Source organism: Schistocerca piceifrons, chromosome 4, assembly GCF_021461385.2.
Source record: "Schistocerca piceifrons isolate TAMUIC-IGC-003096 chromosome 4, iqSchPice1.1, whole genome shotgun sequence".
Lineage (NCBI taxonomy): Eukaryota > Metazoa > Arthropoda > Insecta > Orthoptera > Acrididae > Schistocerca > Schistocerca piceifrons.
The window spans coordinates 63,552,735-63,573,906 of NC_060141.1; the positions used below are offsets into that span (position 1 = coordinate 63,552,735).

Below are 21,172 nucleotides of genomic sequence, written 5' to 3' on the forward strand. Positions count from 1 at the left end.
AAATGCAATATAGTAATCTTCAATTTGAACAACATTTCAGACACATTGCTTTGAATTTGAACTTCAGACATGCATGAATTAATAAATTCATGGTATCTGAGAAATGGATATAAAATTAATATATTATCTATGAAAGTCTCTGGGATAAGAGGGTCCCATTAAAATTAATGCTCTACAGGAACTTCTTGTCGAGTTAACAAACCCATTAGTAAGATTTATATTGAAGTTAGGTCGACATAGTTTGGTTATCTCAAAAGAATGGATCCCACCAAGAACAGATGGACAAACGTGAAGCAAGAGACCCAGATGACACCCCTTGCACAGTGAGGTCTGGATTTGTAACATATTCTGGAAAGAGAAACCTACTTGGGCAGAAGTACAGGGCGCATGATAATTTGTATCCGATTCAGAATGCTATGAGGGGTAGGGGGGTTGTTGGTTGAGGTGATGAGATATAATTAAATAGAGTGCAGTGGACAGCATCAGTCACCAAATCAGATTCTGATCTGCACAAATTCTACAAACCCCCCCCCCCCCCCCCCCCCCCCCATATCTACTGGATACTAATTGTCCTTGGGTCATTTACAGCCATAGCATGTCGCTGATAAGCAGTCCAGGATCAGCAACCAAGTGAGGTGGCACCATAATAAGATGCTAAACTTCCATTTGACACAAATCTGGGCTTCAGCTTACTTTCTAACAACCTAAATGTTTAACCCCAGTTTTTCTTCCTCTTGATCAGTACTGGACCATGTAATTAAGTGAAAGTGGAAGATATAGCTCTCAAAGAATTTCATTTACATTAGATTAAAAGTAAATTTCAAAAAGACTCTTAAAGTAAGTTTTACTTACCAATTTTTTTCTGAATTCAAAATGTGCTTGAAAATGCCTGCTGGAAAGGAGAAGTATTGAGGAAGGGACACACACACACACACACACACACACACACAAAGAGAAAGAGAGAACTCTGTTGCATTCTTTAATTACTTTTTTGAAATACATTTGCAAGAGTATTCGATGTCATTGTCCAAAAAAAAAAAAAAAAAAAAAGTGGATCACCATCTAGGTATCTGTAAATCTTCTCAAATATTGTGGCTACATCATCTCCAGAATTAATTACACTTACAAAATCATATGTCAGAGGTTAGATCATGTTTAAGAAGGGCAGGAATCCTTAAAAAATACATTCATATGATACTACACATTATTTCCAGTATGCTGTAAAACAAAAATGGATATGATAGATAAAAAATATAATGGCATTTCCAAGTTCTTTATATAATTCCTTTCATTTTGAACTCCTTGTTTGCTGGGATGACCTTCTTGACAAGTTTTCTTGTACAGCCCTTACAATAATGGCTAAAAGCTGAGGTTAGTGTTTTCTGCTATCACAATAAAAGGATTTGGATGTGCTAATTTGACATACGAAAACAATGATAGTATCACAGACACAATAAAATTATCTTTGGCACATGAGTGATGGTATTTTACACTGGAAAATGTGCTTAAAAATAAATTAACTGCTTCATAAGTACATTATTAAATAACTACAAGTATGCTGGTGGTCTTAACCACATCACAGTTTAAGATTTTTAAGTCTTCATAATTTATGTGCTGTAAATTGTAATACTGATGTAAGTTATCAGGTAAGGACACAGTTTCTTAGAAACTTATTTTACCACACTCGTTCTTTGTGCGTAAAATGAATTACAGCTAAACAACATCTAAGAGATTGTTAAACTTTCAATTCTGAACAGCTCTCAGATCATGTGATTTAAAAAGTTCACTACTGGGCATAGAAAATGCATTGTCATATATCCCAGCACACAGCTGTAACAGTAAAAGTATCACACTGATTCTTACAAAATATATTTTCTGTAGAATGTGTACACACAAGAGCCTTTCAATGTATAACCTGATGAATACAGACAAGACGGCAGTGCTTTGCCTGTGAAAGTCCTGCAAATGACAGTTCTGTCTTATGAAAGTTACTCAGCAGCAGTCATGGAAAAAGTTTGTCCTGAAGACTGAAAACAATTATAGGAAAATAAATACATAAATAATAATAATAAGCTTTGAGATAAAAGGCAATGCTGCCAGAAGTGTTCTTGGCTAGATCCATTCTCAATTTTCATTATAGTTCAATAATTCGACTTCTCTGTTTTTGTTCCAATGCAGGTAACTCTGCTGCATACTCACTTGTAGCCCACAAAAATAAATCTAATGTGTGTTCAGTACATTCTGCAATGAAGCGCACAAATGGACGAACATCTCCATCATTTGCTATTTCTAAATATTGATAGTATTTCTGCCTGTCTTGCTTTGGAATAATAACAGGTGGATAGCCAGCCTGCATAAGAATTGCATTCATTAACAACCTAGATGTCCTCCCATTACCATCAGTAAAAGGATGGATGTGAACAAGTTTGTAATGTGCCAGTGCTGCATAACGGATAGGATGCATATGAGCAGCTTGTTCTGAATTCAACCACTCTGCAAATTCTTCCATCAAAACTTGAATTTCATGCGGTCCTGGAGGTACATGGCCACCAACATATACTTGTGTCCGACGGAACGTCCCTGCTTCAACAGGATCCACAAAACCCATTACTCTGCGATGAATTTCCAAGATATCCTTTACAGTTACTGCTCCAAGCCTGTAAACAAAAAAAGGTCTTTATTACAGTGGACATTAGGTCAGTTACATTCCCAGATTATTTTGTGTACTGGTTGGGAGAGGCAATGGCAGTAGATAAAGTGCTCCTGAGAAGGCATCTTTGAAACCTAGATTATCTAGACCTTTAGAGCAGCATGCCTCCAACATATCACCCAACTATGGTGCAGAATAGTTGGGACTCTGCCTGATGACACTCTCAACTAAAAATTACCTCTTCAAGCATTCGACGGGCTACACTCGTGTGCCAGTCTCTCCAAATGAACATACCATTAGTATAACAGCTATTCCCATGGAGTGGGATTGAGTGTCATATTTAGTAGCTGTGGCTGTTAGCAATTTATGTTGATCTTCCAGAATATTTTCTCTAATCTAATGTTGAAATAATTTATTTATAAAAAGAAAAGACAATGAAGAGTTTTTGCTACTAGTATTATGACTTGAAATATACATCTATTTATTATGCTCTCAATAGAAACAATATAATCTTTCATATATCAAAGGTATAGCTTATTCTTGTGATTTCGGTGGTATTTTTAACACACAGACTGCCACATGCTTAATGATAGAGTTTTCACTGCCAGCGGCCGCACGGCAGCTAAGAGGTTGATTAGCACATACAGGGCTGCAGCTATAACTCACAGGTTGTTCGTTTTAACTTGAGACAACTAAATATCTTGTAAATGATGCACTGTATGTGAAAAGTTAATATTATTAAAGGGGATATCTATTTGTGCTACAAGTGGCCACCTTCTAACAATCCCTCCTGCATGGGTGGGGTCAGCTTTGCCCATTTCTATGGTGTCTTCAGATTCCACTCCAAAAAAAAAGTATGGTTTACTCAAACCAATGTTTCACAAAAGATGGTGCTGTAACTGACAAATATCAAGTGTGCCTGTTGCTGCAATTAAGAATCAATGTAATTGATTGTACATTTCACTTATGATGTAAATGTAAACCATTATGTTGTAATGGCTGAAACTTAGGTTTGAAATTTACTTTAGTGTTGCAGATTTGATTGCACACTGCAGTATGGTAAGCTGTTTCAATGTCTGGTTAGAAACTATGCCCAATGTGATGCGGGAACAAAAATGTGGATGTAATAGTTTACAGATCCCACTTGGATGTTTGATATTGGTGAGTCCCTTTGCCTCTTACCATAGGTGTACTTGATGACGATGAGTCCCCTTGCCTCGCACCTTAACTGGAATTCACAACAAATGCTCAAACTGACAACCTTCCATTCGGATGCATTTATTAGCTCATTGTGAATTACATATATGGTGAAAGTCAAGGGCCTCACCAAAAGCAAGCACACCAATGATGGGAGGCAAGGGGACTCACCAATATCAAGCATCCTGATGAGAACAGGAAATTAGTACATCTATGTTGTTATTCTGAAATGTAGTTTCTATCCAAACACTGAAGCAGCTAACCACACTGCGCTGTACGATCAAATTTGCAACACTAAAGTAAATTTCAAACATAAATAACTGTCAGAACATAAAGGTTCACATTTACATTATAAATGAACTACAGAATCAAATGCTTTGGTTCTTCATTGCAAAAACAGAGACACTTGATACCTTCCGATAACAGCACCAGCTACCATGAATGGGAAGCAGTTTGAGTAAACCGTTCATATTTTTTGGTGCATAATCCGAATATGCAATAAAAATTATGGGTTCCCATTTGAAAATACATAGCTGACCCTTCCCACACAGGAGTGGTGGTTGGGTGACAGCCAGCTGTAGCAGAGACTACTGTCCATTATATTAACTTTTGACCTAGACCTTTTTTTAGTACAATGAATCATTTTTGAGATATTTAGTTGTTTCAAAGTTACAACAAAAACCCTAAATACAGCAAATTCAACTATAGTGTAGAGAGGTGACTCAGAGCTTGTTTGGGGTGCATAAAAGATGGGCTGGAATAGCGACAACATGACATTGATTCACGAAAGGTACATGAAGTACCCTCCCCCTCACCACATATCCTATGGGGATTTGCAAAGTATAGGTGAAAATGATTTCATCTTCCAACAGGACAGTGGTACTAACAATAAATATGTTGTGGATTTGTGGAACATCCACAGCAGAATATCGGCTGTGGAGACTTCAAAACTGCAGAATCCATTAATAAATGCTTCCAAAGAGTACTTATTGGGAAAGAATGGTATTTCTGGGGCGAAGGAGATTGCAGTAATTATGTCTGGCAATAAACCAAAGACAGTGTGCTTTGTGTTTATTTACAACAATAAGCATAATATTGAATCACGAGCTATCTTTGAACACTGAGACTGTTTCAGTAATTTATTCCTGCACAACCTTCATGTGAGAGTGCTCAGCTTTCAAGTACATTCAAACAATGTTATACAATACATATTTGACCACAGGTACTATTAAAAGAAAATCCAGTTATCAGGATAATTGTCACACTTTTATTTTATTTTTTAGTGTTTAATTTTTAAGTGTTTTATGTACTTCATCTGTAAAATAAATACTACAGCATCTACAAGTGACTTTGCCTTTTCTTGTCAACACAGTGACTTAATCCTAAAGCAGCTCCAAAGCCAAAAGTCTAGGTATTCAAATAAATGTTAACCTTAATGTATGTCAAGAAAGAATAGAGATATGTATGTGGTAAATTACAAGGCTACTGAAAAGAAAAGAACTAATGCCTACTATATTTATATTCCCTATGAGTAAGATTTATTATTATTATTATTATTACTACTACTGCTATCTGTAGTAGTAGTAGTAGTAGTAGTAGTAGTAGTAATAGTAGTAACTGGTCCTCTTGACAGGTTTGATGCAGGTGACTACAACTCTCCCTCCTGTGCTATCATCATCTAAGAACAGCACTTGCACACAAAGTCCTCAATTACTGTTAGGAATATCTTCCCCCATAGTTTTTACTCTCTACTGCTCACTCTTGTACCAAGGCAGTTATTCGCAGATATCTTAACACATGTCCTATCATCCCATCCCATCCCTTCCTGCTACCTGGTAAGGGTCCCACACTGATGTGCAGTACTTAAGTCCTGGTCCAACAAGAATTTCGTAAGCTGCCTCTTTCACCGATGAATGACGTTTCCTAAACTTTCTTTCAAAGGATTTCATTCTAGCAACTGTAATATTGTCATTCCACTTTAGGTTATTCCAATTTGTCACTAATAGTGTAATTGTTAAGTAGTGAATTTCTTCACCTATTTAGGAATGATACATTACATTTATTTATGTTCAGTGTCGACTGATACACCCTGCGCTAATCATTGATCCTCTGCAGGTCTTCCTGCAATTTTCTACAGTCTTCAGAAGCATTGAAGCCTTCCTATAAACAAGAGTGTCAACCACAACAATTCCCAAGGAGCCTCTGAAATTATCTACGAGATTATCAACATAAACTGTAAACAGAAATGGCCCTGTAACATTCCCTTAGAATACACCCAAAATTTCATTTCATCAGTCAATTTTATTGTATTAGGAGGGATGTGTCGAGTACTGTCTGCATGGAGGTCCTGAATCCTGTGACAGATCTGTTCTGATGGTTGGTAAGCTTGTATTTTGTTCACTAAACGACAGTGCAGAACTGTCTCAAATGTCTTCCAGAAGTGAAGGAACATGGCTTCAACTTATGCACTAATGTCTTCAGTGCTCTGTATATCAGGGATGAACAGAGAGAGCTGAGCTTCACAAAATCAGTGTTGGCAGAACCGGTGTTGATTTTTTTTATAGAGGAGATTTCCAGTCTCGAAAAACGTTATAGTACATGGAGAAGATCCACGATTATACAACAGATTTACACCAACACTACAGGCCTATAATCATGTGCATCTGTCCTATGACCCTTCTTGGAAACAGGAATGACATGTGCTTCAGTGACCTATACTAAACTACTGCTAGAAGGGGAACAAGTTTTTTTGCATAATCTCTGTAAAATCTCACAAGTATCTCATTTGGTCCAGATGCTTTTCCACTACTAACAAGAGGAAGGCCTAGGACACGGCCAACCGATTTAGCTCAGATTTGGCAGGTCCCTTGTGTACAACCTAAAATGAAAGACTCTAAGATATTTTGGATCAACACCCCAGCGTTTTTGAGAAAATCACCCCTAAAGGCAATTATGAGCAATCGACTCAAAATTGGCGGGATCGATAGATAATTTTACATAGAGCATTTTTCATCACCAGGTATGGGGTTCGAAAACGGATACTTTCCCAGAAATCGAGGTAAGAAACTTTTACAACTGCCGCTTCTGTACCCAACAAGGTAAACGCTTATTCGCCGGCAGCACCGACAGCACAACGGCTAAGGTAACTGGCTGGGAATCGGAGAGCCCTCTTTCGAATCTCGAAGAAATGTAGCGGATGTTCTTCTTTTCATTTGTATTTTTCCATACCTCAATTGATATGGATCGGACGGTTAATAAGATAAGTAAATCAATAAGGAATGACAATAAGGTAGGCAAATAAATTTCTCAAACCTCTTGGGATAGTAAACAACTACAATGTTACTCCAGGTCACTATTACGTGTCCTCACTTTTCTTCGAACAACTAGGTGGATGGTACTTGTCATATAAACATTCGAAACAAATATACTCATGGCACCAAGAACATCTAATGAATGCAATCTTTCGACAGCTACAGTGTTACTTCCGAAGAGTTGGCGGAAATCAAACTTGGTTTACATTTAAAAATACGTCTTTTTCAGGAATTAATTTTTATGCGTACCATGCATACGATATCATTGCCTGAAAAATCGGTGCTGAAAATTGATTATGAATTATGCTGTGAATAGTTATTGCATCCATGCTGTTGTGCAATTCCCGCTGGGTTTCCAGAAGCACACTGCAATTCTGAAGCCTAGAAATAAAGTTTTTAACCTGGCGATAGAAATAAACATCACACGGCTGGCACACAGGTGTGCAGTTTGGCGGTATTATTTTTACTGTGCACGTCGGCTGCCCCTCGTCATCTATAAACATTACGTCATATTTTGTAGTATTAATTTTTCCACTCCAGGAATCCAATATTAGACAAAACGTGCTGCCAGAACTGTATGATTTTAAAACATTCTCAAGAAATGTTCTGTAAATCGCATTCGTCAGTTTCCCGGATTTGGAGCAGGTAATGTAAACATTTTTCAACGAGTCAGTTAAACGACTGACCTCTTCTATAACCACAGGACCAAATGTAACATTCGTTTTTGTAAACACAGGAAAACCTTATGTAACACTTTTCCAGAGGCTATGATGGCATACTGAACCGTGTACAAATGTTTTAGTTTGTTTTCACTACCAACTGCGACAATGGTTCGTTTTTCTCCCTTATGCGATAAAGTGCCTCGAATGTTCACCCGATACTCGCATCCCGTTTGATCGGTGTTGATCACGTAATCACGATTAAAACCGGTCATAAGTGATGCCGTTTGCGTGCTGAAAAGAGCCACCACTTTCTGTATATCTTCTATATTTTGTACCTCTTTATGAGAGACGTATTTAGTGATGTGCCGTTGACGACTTTTATACTCCGATTTGAAATTTCTTACCCAAGATAATGAGGCAGCAAACGTAACAACCATGTTGGCCGTATATTAAAGCGCTGCACCTGCAGCCCACTCCTGAAGTATTCTCGTTGTTACTTTCTCGTTACGACAATGAGATTCGACAAATTGGTCGTATGCCCACTTATTTATCGCCTGGTATTTGTCATATCTTGTCCCTCCTTTAACGATATCACTTTCCCACAGTTTCAAGTCCTTCTTCCTTTTCAGGGCTGTTGTTGCTCCATTCTTTTGCAGTGTTTGTAAGTTCCAATTTGGATAGCGCTACCGTCTTTACTTTTACTTCAAGGGGTATAGCGCCGTAGTTAAATCGTTTAGTAACTGATTTGTAATACTGATAGGGAACAGATGAGGCACATATTCCCAGTGATGTGGAGATTTCGAAAGTGTTATGACCATTTTGCGATTCACTAGTTGGGATAGCTTCCACTGAATCATCATCTGCTTTGTCTTCACGGTATAGTACTTCAGTATCAACAAAAGTCATTTCGTTCGTCAGTTCCAAAAATCGCTGGACGATAGCCGCTCCTATCAATCTGCAACACCGAGAAACAGAACTGCCTGCTTCCGGTAGTGCATTGATCATGCATCTGTCTTGCAACACTTTTACAAACCAAAACACAGCGTCGGTAACTTCCCGCTTGCCATCGTCTGTGACAGGCTCCCAGCTATATATTACAGCGCTAGTGGAAAGGTGTACATCCTCCATTATTCAGATTATGCACCTGAAAGATGTGACACAAACAAACAATAACCAGTTACTACAGCATAAACAGACGAGCTAATTACTACAAACTACATACAGTACTCATTATATGTTACTTATGGAAGAACACAGTATTCATTCACAAAACGTATTTCATTCGGCGCATTAAATGGAAAAATCACTACATGAATCCGCTAGGTTCGCTGCAGCCTAATGAGGGAAAACAATTCTTTCCGATTGACTTCTATAAGGCTCGTGCTGGACACCTTCACTCTTCCAAGTTCACAACTACGATATGACGAAGAGGCAACTGGGACAACATAACTCTCCCCGCGTGCATTCTGTCCTGTGCCTTGCTGTAAACAAGCGTCACGCGGTTGGCTATCTGTGATCCCTCGTGAGGAATCAGCAGCACTCTTACTCGGAGTTGTTTTCATGTGACAAGGCTTAGGTAAAAGTTTAATACTTTACTAACTCACGGTGTTTGGGAAATTTAATGATTTGCCTGAAAAGTGGAATGAAAAGGAGAAAATGTAATTTATGAGAGGTTTTTTGAAGGGGAATGCTTATGGATGGGAAGCTGAGGTAGCTGATAGTTGTACTTCATGGCAAAGCTTTGAGAAAGGATTTTTAGATGAATATTGGTCCAAAGAGAAGCAGCAGAGAATTTTGAGTGAATTTTGGGGAGGAGAGAGATTTGATTCTAGGAAGGGTACTGTGAAAGGTTTCTGACAGTTTTGGATAAACAAACTGAAATATTTGGACAAAGAGCTAGGTAGTGAATCAATAATTATGGGTTCAGAAACTAAGTTGTCTCACAAAGTTAGAGAATTGCTTGTAGCTGCCCCTATGGGTAACATTAGTGATTTCTTGAATTATGTTGATGAAGTGGAGAGGGTGAAGCCCTCAGTGGAAGATCGTAGGAGGAATTTTGATGAGAATTGTGGTGTCACCGCCAGACACCACACTTGCTAGGTGGTAGTTTTAAATCGGCCGTGGCCCATTAGTACATGTCGGACCCGCGTGTCGCCACTGTCAGTGATCGCAGACCGAGCGCCACCACAAGGCAGGTCTCGAGATACGGACTAGCACTCGCCCAGTTGTACGGAGGACTTTGCTAGCGACTACACGGACGAAGACTCACTCATTTGCAGAGCAGCTAGTTAGAATAGCCTTCAGCTAAGTCCATGGCTACGACCTAGCAAGGCGCCATTAGCATTACATTACATGAATCTACAGAGTCTCACTTGTATCATCAAGAACGCTGTATACAAATGATGGATTAAAGTTAAGTATTCCAGCAGCTACGTACTTTTCTTTATAGCATTCATTACGTATCCTGTTTCAGACCTCACGCCACCCTGCGTGAGTTAGCACGTGCATCTTGGCCGCCTCTTTCTATTAGTGTACGTAGTGTTGGCAAGTCTGCCGACACTACAAGAATACTCAATCAGGGAGAGAAATACAGGTAAATAGGATGAACAGGACCAATCACAGTAGAAAGTCAAGGAATGGTTGGGTGGAGGATAGCCAGGATGGGCACAGAAATGGTAGGAGAAATTCAAGTAAAAGAAATGGAGAAGGTGATTTTAATTCTGTATCAAACCATTTAAACTAAATAATGCTCCAGCTTTGGCTCGCACTAGAGCAGGTAGTGATGAAGAGCCAATTGAGTATAAATGTGCTGTAATCACAGATAAGGGTAATGTAAATGATAATATATATATATAAAAAAGGAGAGGAGGAACTTAATACAATAAAATCGGGTGATGAACCAGTGTGTGTTGCTGTTGCTCAGGATGTCCAAACTATCAAAATGGATGTTAAATTTTTAAGAGAACATAAGAAATTTGGGTTTTTGCTTTGTGGTGTAATACTGGAGACAAGGATCAACTAATTAGCCAAGTATTTGAGGATAGTGAAAGTGACAGCAGGTCTGATTCTGACAGTAGTTACAATGACGATAGCAGTAACGAATCCAGTAGTGATACGGACAAGGTATTTGACTTTATAATTGATAATGATGGCCATGTGGTAAGTAAGGAGAGAACAAAGCAAGATAATATTAGGCCTAATGAAGAGTTAGAGTGTGAGAGTGGTAATGAGGAAGAGGACCATGCTACATGTCATTTGACTTTGTTGATAATCATTTTGGTAAGCAGGATTATAGTTTTTCCAGGGAAAGGATTAATGAGGATTTGTTGTATGAAGACGATCATATGGTAAGTAAAAAGGAAATGTGGCCCCTGTAATAACAGCAAGGATACAAGGGATACATATTAAGTGTTTACTGGACAGTGGTAGTGATTTGAATGGCATTTCACAGGCATTTTTTGAATCTATTAAGAACACAGAGGGTGTCGCAGTGATGCATGTTTCAGGAATAAAAATTATTAGTACTACTAGTTAACCATCAAAGATAGTGAAACAAGAGGTACTATTAACTGTGGAATTGGCAGAACAGCTGTTGGAGTGCAATTTATTGGTGATTCAAAATCTCAGCATTGATGTAATATTGGGAACTATTTTCTTGTGCAAATGGTGTGGAAATATTGATTTTTCTAGTGGTAAGTTTAGTTTTAAGTACAACGGAAGGTATGGACAAGTGTGTGGGAACTGAATTAGGTTTGCCATTAAGAGTTTTGACCACTGAGCAGGTTACTGAGGAAGAAGAGGAGGAGAGAGTGAGAGGTTGGTGATAATAAAGAGAGTTTAGGATATTGAAGGTATTACAAATAATCAAAGGGAGGAATTATAAGGTATTCTCCAGAGCTACTGTAAGGCATTTTCAGACAGGCCACGTTTGGTAAAAGATTCTGAGTGCCAATTAAATTTTAAGGATCATAAACCATTTTTCAAAAAACCTTATATTATTCCATTTTCAAAAATGGAAGCAGTGGGAAAAAGAGATTCGAAAGATGATCTCATGGGGGATTATTGAAAGGTCAAATAGCAGGTATAATGACCCACTTCTGGTTGTAAACAAGAACGGTGGTGTCAGGTTGGTTCTAGATACCAGGATGTTAAATGAAATTGTAATAGGAGAGAGGGACAGACCAGCTAACATGTATGAAATGTTACAGAAGTTCCATAGACGTAAATTTCTGACTTCTTTTGATGTGACTTGTGGCTATTGGAGTATCAGTTCGGCCAAGGAATCTAGGCCATGTACAGCATTTTTACATGAAGGTAGGTGTTACCAATACTGTGTGGTGCCATTTGGTCTGAACTTGTGTGTGTGTGTGTGTGTGTGTGTGTGTGTGTGTGTGTGTGTGTGTGTGGTGTGTGTGTGTGTGTTTTTATCAGAGCTATTGACAGGATGCTAGGTGAGATATTAACGAATGAAATCAAGGTCTATGTAGATGATATTCTCGTAGCAAGTGCAGAATGGTTCAAGCACTATAAGATTCTGAATGAAGTACTAAGAGCTATGTACAGCGGAGGTATGAAACTATAATTAAGTAAATCTGAATTTGTAAAGAAGGAAATTTCATTTTTGGGTCAGAGGACTAATGAGGAAAGTATACAGCCTGATCCAGAAAAGCTTGCTGCTATTGCGGATTCCCCCCCAAAGAACAAGAATGATCTTAAAGCTATGTTTTATTGTGCACATACAATAGTCCTCACGTTGGGGAACCACATGTGATGCCATCTCCTGCTTTATTAGTTCGTTTGTCATCCTCGGTATCGACGAACTGCGCTGCTACACTGGCTGAAAAATGGGTTGTGGACGTACAACACTGACTACTTTAAATGATGTAGCCAACAGATGCACATTTGCGTTTCACAGTTCTTTACTTTCACTGTTCGCAACCCTCCAATAATACATAGTTATATGGCCAATGCACTATTGTTTAACTTTCGATAAGCCTCATTAATAGCTTGTATGCGAACATCCACATACTGCTACAATAGTTTCCTGTTGAACATCTATGAGCAGCAAAAGCCTAATCACGTAGTTCACATTTCTTGAAGAATAAAAAGGCATGTATGGAGTAGACACTGTCATTGTTTTAACACACGGCCTAATTGTGTAACACTTATTTCACTGTTAAATTGATACAATGTTGTTGTTCTAAGCAACACAGGTTACTTGTCCGAAACTCGGCCATGGACTGATTGTCTCATGACCAAGAATCGGGCCCTTATATATCTTCACAATAATAAGTACTTAAACTATACACTGTTTCAAGATTAATTGACAGAAATTACAGGTAAAACTTAACTCATTACATTAACTGAATACATCGAAAAATTAATTTTTTTAACAGTTTTTCTATTATTAGAGTTAGGCTGAATTATTTGTTTAAATGATGAAATTAACAGATATCATTATGCAAACAATACTTTTGACAAAACTGTTAATTACTTTGGAATTAATGAAGGGCGGGCTTTGCTAACAAATTTTCGAATAGAGCCAAATAGATACTATAAGATTACTAGTAATCGTCTTCTAAATGTTTGTAATTAGTATAGAATTTATATTTGTTTAGAAGTCAACAATAGAATTTAAGTTATGAAAAAATTACTTATTTCAGCCTATAACAAAAGTATTAACTAGTACTAGTTGAAATAAATTAGAAAACCAATTACATACATAAAACTAAGCACAAAATTAGATCTGGTGTTAAATTCTTTAAAACTGAGGGACAACCTTTCTATTTTATGAAAATGCAGATTATACTCATGTATGTTAATGGTAATTAGTTAAAAGTGAAAAAATGAAGACGGGAAGTAAAAATATCCCAGCTTGCTTCGTCACAGCTTGTTTCCATTATTATTCACAGGTTTGTGAATAAAGCCATATTAGTGTTACCTGGATCATGGAAGCTATGAAAAACGACTCAGATAGCATTTTTTGGCTTTAGGTATGTCAGACTCAAATTTGTGCAAAGCCTTATTCCTCTCATGGACTCCACCTAAGATATACCAATTACTGTGTCAGCTTTCTCCTTTACAAGAACCAGCAGCTCTCACTTCTGATCACATGTGCAATTTATTTTCCAACTTCCATCACAAACAAACGCATGTCACAGATGTGCAAGTTGAATTCTACTGATGCTGCAAGAAACCAAAACAGTCATACAGGGCCTGGGCAGCCGAACTTCACAGCCCTAGCCATAAGTGTCAATACATTACTGATACCCATAATGACCCTTATGCAGACTCTATGGGGCATGACACAGTTATCTTTTACGTTCCAGACGAGGAAGTGCGCAAGGAGGCTTTATTCTGCAAAAACCCCTGGTTGCAGAACTTTGACAAACAGCACAATCTTTTAAAGTTTCTCGAGCAGTGGATGACCAAATTGAAGTGTGGGGCGATGTGGCAGTAGTGTCACAAGATGTTACCACTAGCATGACAGATAGCTTGCATGAGGAAGTGGCAGTGGTGGCAGTAAATGTGTGGGCCCAGCAGCAAGCAGTCACAACCGTTACAGCGCCAGTGTTAGCATTCTCTGTTTCTGTCTTGTCCAGTACGAACATACAGGATTACTTGTAACGTTTGCCAGAAGAAAGGCCACATCAACCTCCACGTGTAATTCACTGAAGAATGCTCATGATATGGACATGCGTGAAACCATGAATCCAATGCTTATGACCGCTCCAAAGTTGTTTAATGAGTTAAGGGTTTTTTACCAAGTGCTCCATACATGTCAACAATGGTGCTACAGCATCATTTGAGTTTAGGCTTGCACCATTTTGATAATGGCCACATGGAAGCTCGGCAGCTGTAACAAACAGAACATTGTACTGTTGGGACAATTGATGGCACTTGCCTCTTACACAAGTCAGTGCTTCATTCTATTATATTTTTGGTCGCTGCTGATGCCGGTGCTGAGAACTTGTTCAGGATGGGTACATTTAAGGTATTTGGATTTTCTATGACCGACGCTGTTCACTGTGTGTCCAATAAGACACTTACACAGAGCTTTTGGCCACAGACTTCATCAGAAAAAGAGAAACACACACCATTCATGTACACAAGCAACCACACCTCACACACACATGACCACCCACTCCGGCAGCCTGAGTCAGAATGCATTTATCACATAGGATGGAAGTAGCAGTCTGGAGGAGGGAGGAAAGGGAAAGAGAGATTATTACACATGTGTAGGGGAAGAGAGTGGAATGCTGTCTGGCAGATTGTGCAGTCAATAGAGCAATAACAGAAGGTTGTGGGGCAGGTCAGTGTAAGGGAGGGGGGGGGGGGGGGGGAAGGGGCAGGAATGGAAAGGAGTAGGGAAAGATGGGCAGTTGCATTGCAGAGGGTGGCTAACAAGGAGGGTGGGAGATGAGGATGGGGAGGAGATGATAGGACAGAGGATATGGAAACTGTTGATTGGAGGGTGTGAGGACAGTATGTTACCATAGGTTGAGGCCGGAATGATTATGGAGGTGGAGAATATGTTGTAAGGATAACTTATCTGCGCAACTCAGAAAAGCTGGTGGTGGAAGGAGGATCCAGATGGCTTGGGTGGTGAAGCATCCATTGAAATCCAGCATGTTATGTTCAGCTGCAACGTGTGCCACAGGGTGGTCTACTTTGCTCTTTGTCACACTTTGGTAATGGCCATTCATCCTGGTGGACAGCTTGTCGGTAGTCATAACAACATACAAAGCTGTGCAATGATTGCAGCAGAGCTGGTGAATGACGTGGCTGCTTTCACAGGTAGCCCGGCGCCTAATGGAGTAGGATAAAACTGTGACAGAATTGGAATACGAAATGCTGGATGGTTGGATCGGGCAGGTCTTGCATTTGGGTCTTCCACAGGGAAATGATCCTTGTGGAAAGGTGTTGGGAATGGAAGTGGCATAGGGATGGACTAGGATGTTGTGGAGGTCGGGTAGACAACAGAAAACCACTTTAGCAGGGTGAGCAGGATCTCAGTTAGGTAATCAAAGCCTTGGAGAAGGATCTGGTTCAGTTGTTCCAGTCCAAGTGGTACTGGATGACAAAGGGGGCACACATTTGTGGCTGGTTCTTGGAGGTAGTGGGAAGATGGGGAAATGGCCCAGAAGATCTGTTTGCAGACTAGGTGTGGGGAATAGTGCCTGTCTGTGAAGGCCTTGATGAGGCCCTCAGCATACTGAGCATAGGAGTTCTTTTCAATGTAGATACACTGTCCCCAAGTGGCCAGGCTGTATGGGAGAGATTTTTTGGCGTGAAAAGGATGACAGCTGTTGAAATGCAGGTACTGTTGGTGGTTGGAGGGTTTAATGTCGACAGAGAGGCAGATGGAGCCACCAGAGGGGAGGAAGTCAACATATAGGAAGATAGCACACTGAGTTGAGGAGGACAAGATAAAAGTGGATGGGAGAGTAGGTGTTGAGGTTGTGAAGGAAAGGACAGAAGCCAAGAGCAAACTAGATCACCCTGTAGCACAACATGCAGCTGAACATAACATGCTCGATTTCAATGGCTGCTTCATTACACGAGCCCCTCCACTAACAGCTTTTCTAAACGGCACAGATGGGAGTCATCCTTACAACACATTCTCTGCTGGCATAATTATCCTAGCCTCAATCTACAGTAACAGACTCTCCCCAAACCCTCCACCCAACAGTTTCCACCCCCTACATCTTATCATCGCCTCCCCATTTGTATCTCTCACCTTGTTTATTTGTAGAGTTCTGTCAATGCATCTGCCCTTCTTTCCCTGCTCCTTTCACTTTCTGATCCTTTTTTTCCACGTCCCCCTGCCCCACAACACTCCCTGCACCACAACCTCCTGACTCTGCACTGTTGGCAGTCTAGGCCCTGCATATTCCACCTGACAGTATTTGTCTCTCTCCCAACTGTACACTAGTATCCCTTCCCCTTCTCTGCACCCTCCAGATTGCTGCTTGCATTCCACATGATGTTGCATTCCAGTCCAAGATGCTGGAGTTGGCAGAGGTGTGTGTGTGTGTGTGTGTGTGTGTGTGTGTGTGTGTGTGTGTCATTTACTGACAAAGGCTGTGGCTGAACGTTTTGTGTAAGTGTCTTTCAATGGTGCCTGTCTGCAACTTTATGTGTCATCTTTATGGTAAGTAGTGACCTATCTTTTCCTACATTGTTGATATTCCTATCTGGAGTTTCCATTGTTTAACTGGCTCCCTTTACAGACCACCCAACTTGAATGATAAATTACTAACAGTCCAAAGAAAGCTTTAGTCTTATTACAAACAGGAGCCAAACTCATATAATTATAGTTGGCGGTTACTTCAATATACCCCTGATATGTGGCCAACATTCAAATGAATGTAGGTTGTGGTAGTTATGCAGAGATGAAGATGCTTGGACAGGAGATACTAACATGGAGAGCTGCATCGAACTACTCTTCTGACTGAAGATGACGGTGATGGTGGTGGTGGTGGTGGTGGTGGTGGTGGTTGTGGTGGTGGTGGTGGTGGTGGTGATGACGATGACGAAGACTACATCTACATCTACTTCTACATGTATTCTCTGTGAACCACTGTGAAGTGCATGGCAGAGGGTATGTCCTGTTGTCAAAGTTATTATGGTTCCTTCCCATTCCATCCATTTATTGATGCGGGCAGAATTATTGTTTAAATACCTTAGTGTATATTGTAATTATTCTAATCTTGTCCCCATGATCCTACGTGAGTGATACATAGGGGGCTGTATTATGTTTTCCTAATCATTGAAAGCCAGCTCTCAAAATTTTGCTAATAGACTTTCTCGGCATTTTTTATGTCTCTCTTCAAGAGTCCACCAGTTCCGTTTCTTCAGTACCTCTGCGACACTCTCCCAAAGGTCAAACAAACTTGCGACCATTCGTGCTGCCCTTGTCTGTATAACTTCAATATCCCCTGCCTGTCCTATTGTCCACTTGGACAATATTCTAGAATGGGTCACACAAGTGATCTGTAAGCAATCTCCTTTATAGATCCATTACACTTCCTCAATATTCTATCAATAAATTGAAGTCTACCACCTGCTTTACTCTTGACTGAGCCAACATGACAATTACATTTCATATTGCTACAAATTACTTGAATGAGTTGGCTGATCCCAACTATGACTCACTGATATTATAGTCATAGGATACTACCTTTTGTGGAGTTCAAATATCATTTGTCATTGAGGTAAGCCGATTCAGCTTTTTGGGTGGACTGAGGGAGGACATTACGATATGCATGGGGCATAGCTGCACGTTTATTGTCCTGGAGTCAGTATCCCAAATAGATTAGAGTCAGTACATTGGGTACAGCAGCATGTTTGCTGTCCAGACTTCACCAGCTTTGTCCTTACTGTGTGCAGTGATGAAGCACAAAACTAAGTTTTATATTAAATATTATTCAGAGCAAACTGTGTGCAAAAATAAAGAACACTGTATAACAAGAACCATCCAAATGAAATACAGTTGTTAAGACACTGATCTCACATTCAAGAGGGGTAATTTGCTCTCTCTGTCCGTGGATTTCAGAATCATTTCAGCCAAATGCAGAATGGTTCCTTCAAGGCCATGGCGAAACAGCTGTCTTATCCTCGTAAAAGCACACTGACATATTTTACACTATTCATTTTTATTGTATTATGTTGACAAATCCTATATCCAGAATGAGATTTTCACTCTGCAGCGGAGTGTGATATGAAACTTCCTGGCAGACTAAAACTGTGTGCCCGACCGAGACTCAAACTCGGGATCTTTGCCTTTCGCGGGCAAGCTGGAAGGTAGGAGGCGAGGTACTGGCAGAAGTAAAGCTGTGAGTACCGGGCGTGAGTCGTGCTTCGGTAGCTCAGTTGGTAGAGCACTTGCCCACGAAAGGCAAAGGTCCCGAGTTCGAGTCTCGGTCGGGCACACAGTTTTAATCTGCCAGGAAGTTGCAAATCCTATATCATTGCGAGATGATCCCTGGGGGAATGAATGAATGAGTAAATAAATAAATAAATAAATCAAATCAAACCATACTTTGGAGATCATTAAGTTTCAGATATGACCTACAATGATGATACATTATATGTGAAAAACTGCAAATACACAGCGCACTTTTGGTCACCTCAAGCCCTGTTGCGTTTACTGAAAACTTGTGAAAAAGTTAGTGTTAACAGTAAAGAAATCATAGTTTTGTTCATGGTTCCCAGGTATCCCAGCTGAAGCAGTCCCAAAACTGTTAAAATGTATGACAATAAAGAACAGCTGCAGTTGCTTTAACAGAGGTGCGACAAGGGGCTAGTTGTTTTTAGTTGTTGTAACAGTTTATCCACATTAGAAAGTGGTAGTCACATTGTCAAATGTGTCAGAGAGGTCCACTCAAGGTACAGGAACTATTCTTTACTCTCATAAAGTCTGTGTCTTTTAAACATCTTACTGATATACTCTTATCTGTAATGCCACTTTTAGATAATATTGTGGACACAATAAATATACAATACTATATAATACTCGGGCATACTCCTGAGGGCATGCAGCTTTACTGTATGGTTAAATGATGATGGCGTCCTCTTGGGTAAAATATTCTGGAGGTAAAATAGTCCCCCATTTGGATCTCTGGGTGGGGACTACTCAGGAGGACATTGTTATCAGCAGAAAAAAAAACTGACATTCTATGGATCGGAGCGTTGGAATGTCAGATCCTTTAATCGGGCAGGTAGGTTAGAAAATTTAAAAAGGGAAATAAATAGGTTAAAGTTAGATATAGTGGGGATTAGTGAAGTTTGGTGGCAGGAGGAACAAGACTTCTGGTCAGGTGACTACAGGGTTATAAACACAAAATCAAATAGGGGTAATGAAGGAGTAGCTTTAATAATGAATATGAAAATAGAAATGCAGGTAAGCTACTACAAACAGCATAGTGAACGAATTATTGTGGCCAAGATAGATACGAAGCCCACACCTACCACAGTAGTACAAGTTTATATGCCAACTAGCTCTGCAGATGACGAAGACATTGATGAAATGTTTGATGAGATAAAAGAAATTATTCAGGAAGTGAAGGGAGATGAAAATTTAATAGTCATGGGTGACTGGAACTCAATAGTAGGAAAGGGAAGACAAGGAAACGTAGTAGGTGAATATGGAATGGGATTAAGGAATGAAAGAGGAAGCCGCCTGGTAGAATTTTGCACAGAGCATGACTTAATCATAGCTAACACTTGGTTCAAGAATCATAAAAGAAGGTTGTATACATGGAAGAAGCCTGGAGATACTGGAAGGTTTCAGATAGATTATATAATGGTAAGACAGAGATTCAGGAACCATGTTTTAAACTCTAAGACATTTCCAGGGGCAGATGTGGACTCTGACCACAATCTATTGGTTATGAACTGTAGATTAAAACTGAAGAAACTGCAAAAAGGTGGGAGTTTGAGGAAATAGAACCTGGATAAACTGAAAGAACCAAAGGTTGTAAGAGCTTCAGGGAGAGCATTAGGGAACGATTGACAAGAATGGGGAAAAGAAATACAGTAGAAGAAGGTAGCAGACGATCAAGTAGGTAGAAAGACGAGGGCTAGTAGAAATCCTTGGGTAACAGAAGAGGTATTGAATTTAATTTATGAAAGGAGAAAATATAAAAATGCAGTAAATGAAGCAGGCAAAAATGAATACAAACGTCTCAAAAATGAGATCGACAGGAAGTGCAAAATGGCTAAGCAGGGATGTAAGGATGTAGAGGCGCATATAATTAGGGGTAAGATAGATACTGCCTACAGGAAAATTAAAGAGACCTTCGGAGAAAAGAGAACCACTTGCATGAATATCAAGAGCTCAGATGGCATCCCAGTTATAAGCGAGAAAGCAGAAGGGTGGAAGGAGTATATAGAGGGTCTATACAAGGGCGATGTTCTTGAGGACAATATTACAGAAATGGAAGAGAATGTAGATGAAGATGAAATAGGAGATATGATACTGCTTGAAGAGTTTGACAGAGCACTGAAAGACCTGAGTCGAAACAAGGGCCCGGGAGTAGGCAACATTCCATTAGAACTAATGAGAGCCTTGGGAGAGCCAGGCCTAACAACCTAACAAAACTCTACCATTTTGTGAGCATGATGTATGAGACAGGCGAAATACCCTCAGACTTCAAGAAGAATATAATAATTCCAATCCCAAAGAAAGCAGGTGTTGACAGATGTGAAAATTATCGAACTATCAGTTCAATAAGCCATGGCTGCAAAATACTAACACGAATTCTTTACAGACTAATGGAAAAACTGGGAGAAGCGAACCTTGGGGAAGATCAGTTTGAATTCCGTAGAAATGTTGGAACATGTGAGGC

The 21,172-nt window shown here is 39.7% G+C and overlaps 1 protein-coding gene across 1 annotated transcript in view; it reads right to left on the minus strand.

Annotated features, from left to right (window-relative positions):
- Positions 1–1,039: 1,039 nt before the first annotated feature.
- Positions 1,040–21,172, minus strand: part of LOC124794890 (protein adenylyltransferase Fic-like) — a 91,985-nt gene continuing 71,852 nt past the window's right edge. Inside the window, exon 4 of the mRNA XM_047258587.1 lies at positions 1,040–2,657. Within this exon, the coding sequence (XP_047114543.1) occupies positions 2,135–2,657 (523 nt within the window). The 3' untranslated portion in view covers positions 1,040–2,134. The remainder of the gene's footprint in view (positions 2,658–21,172) is intronic.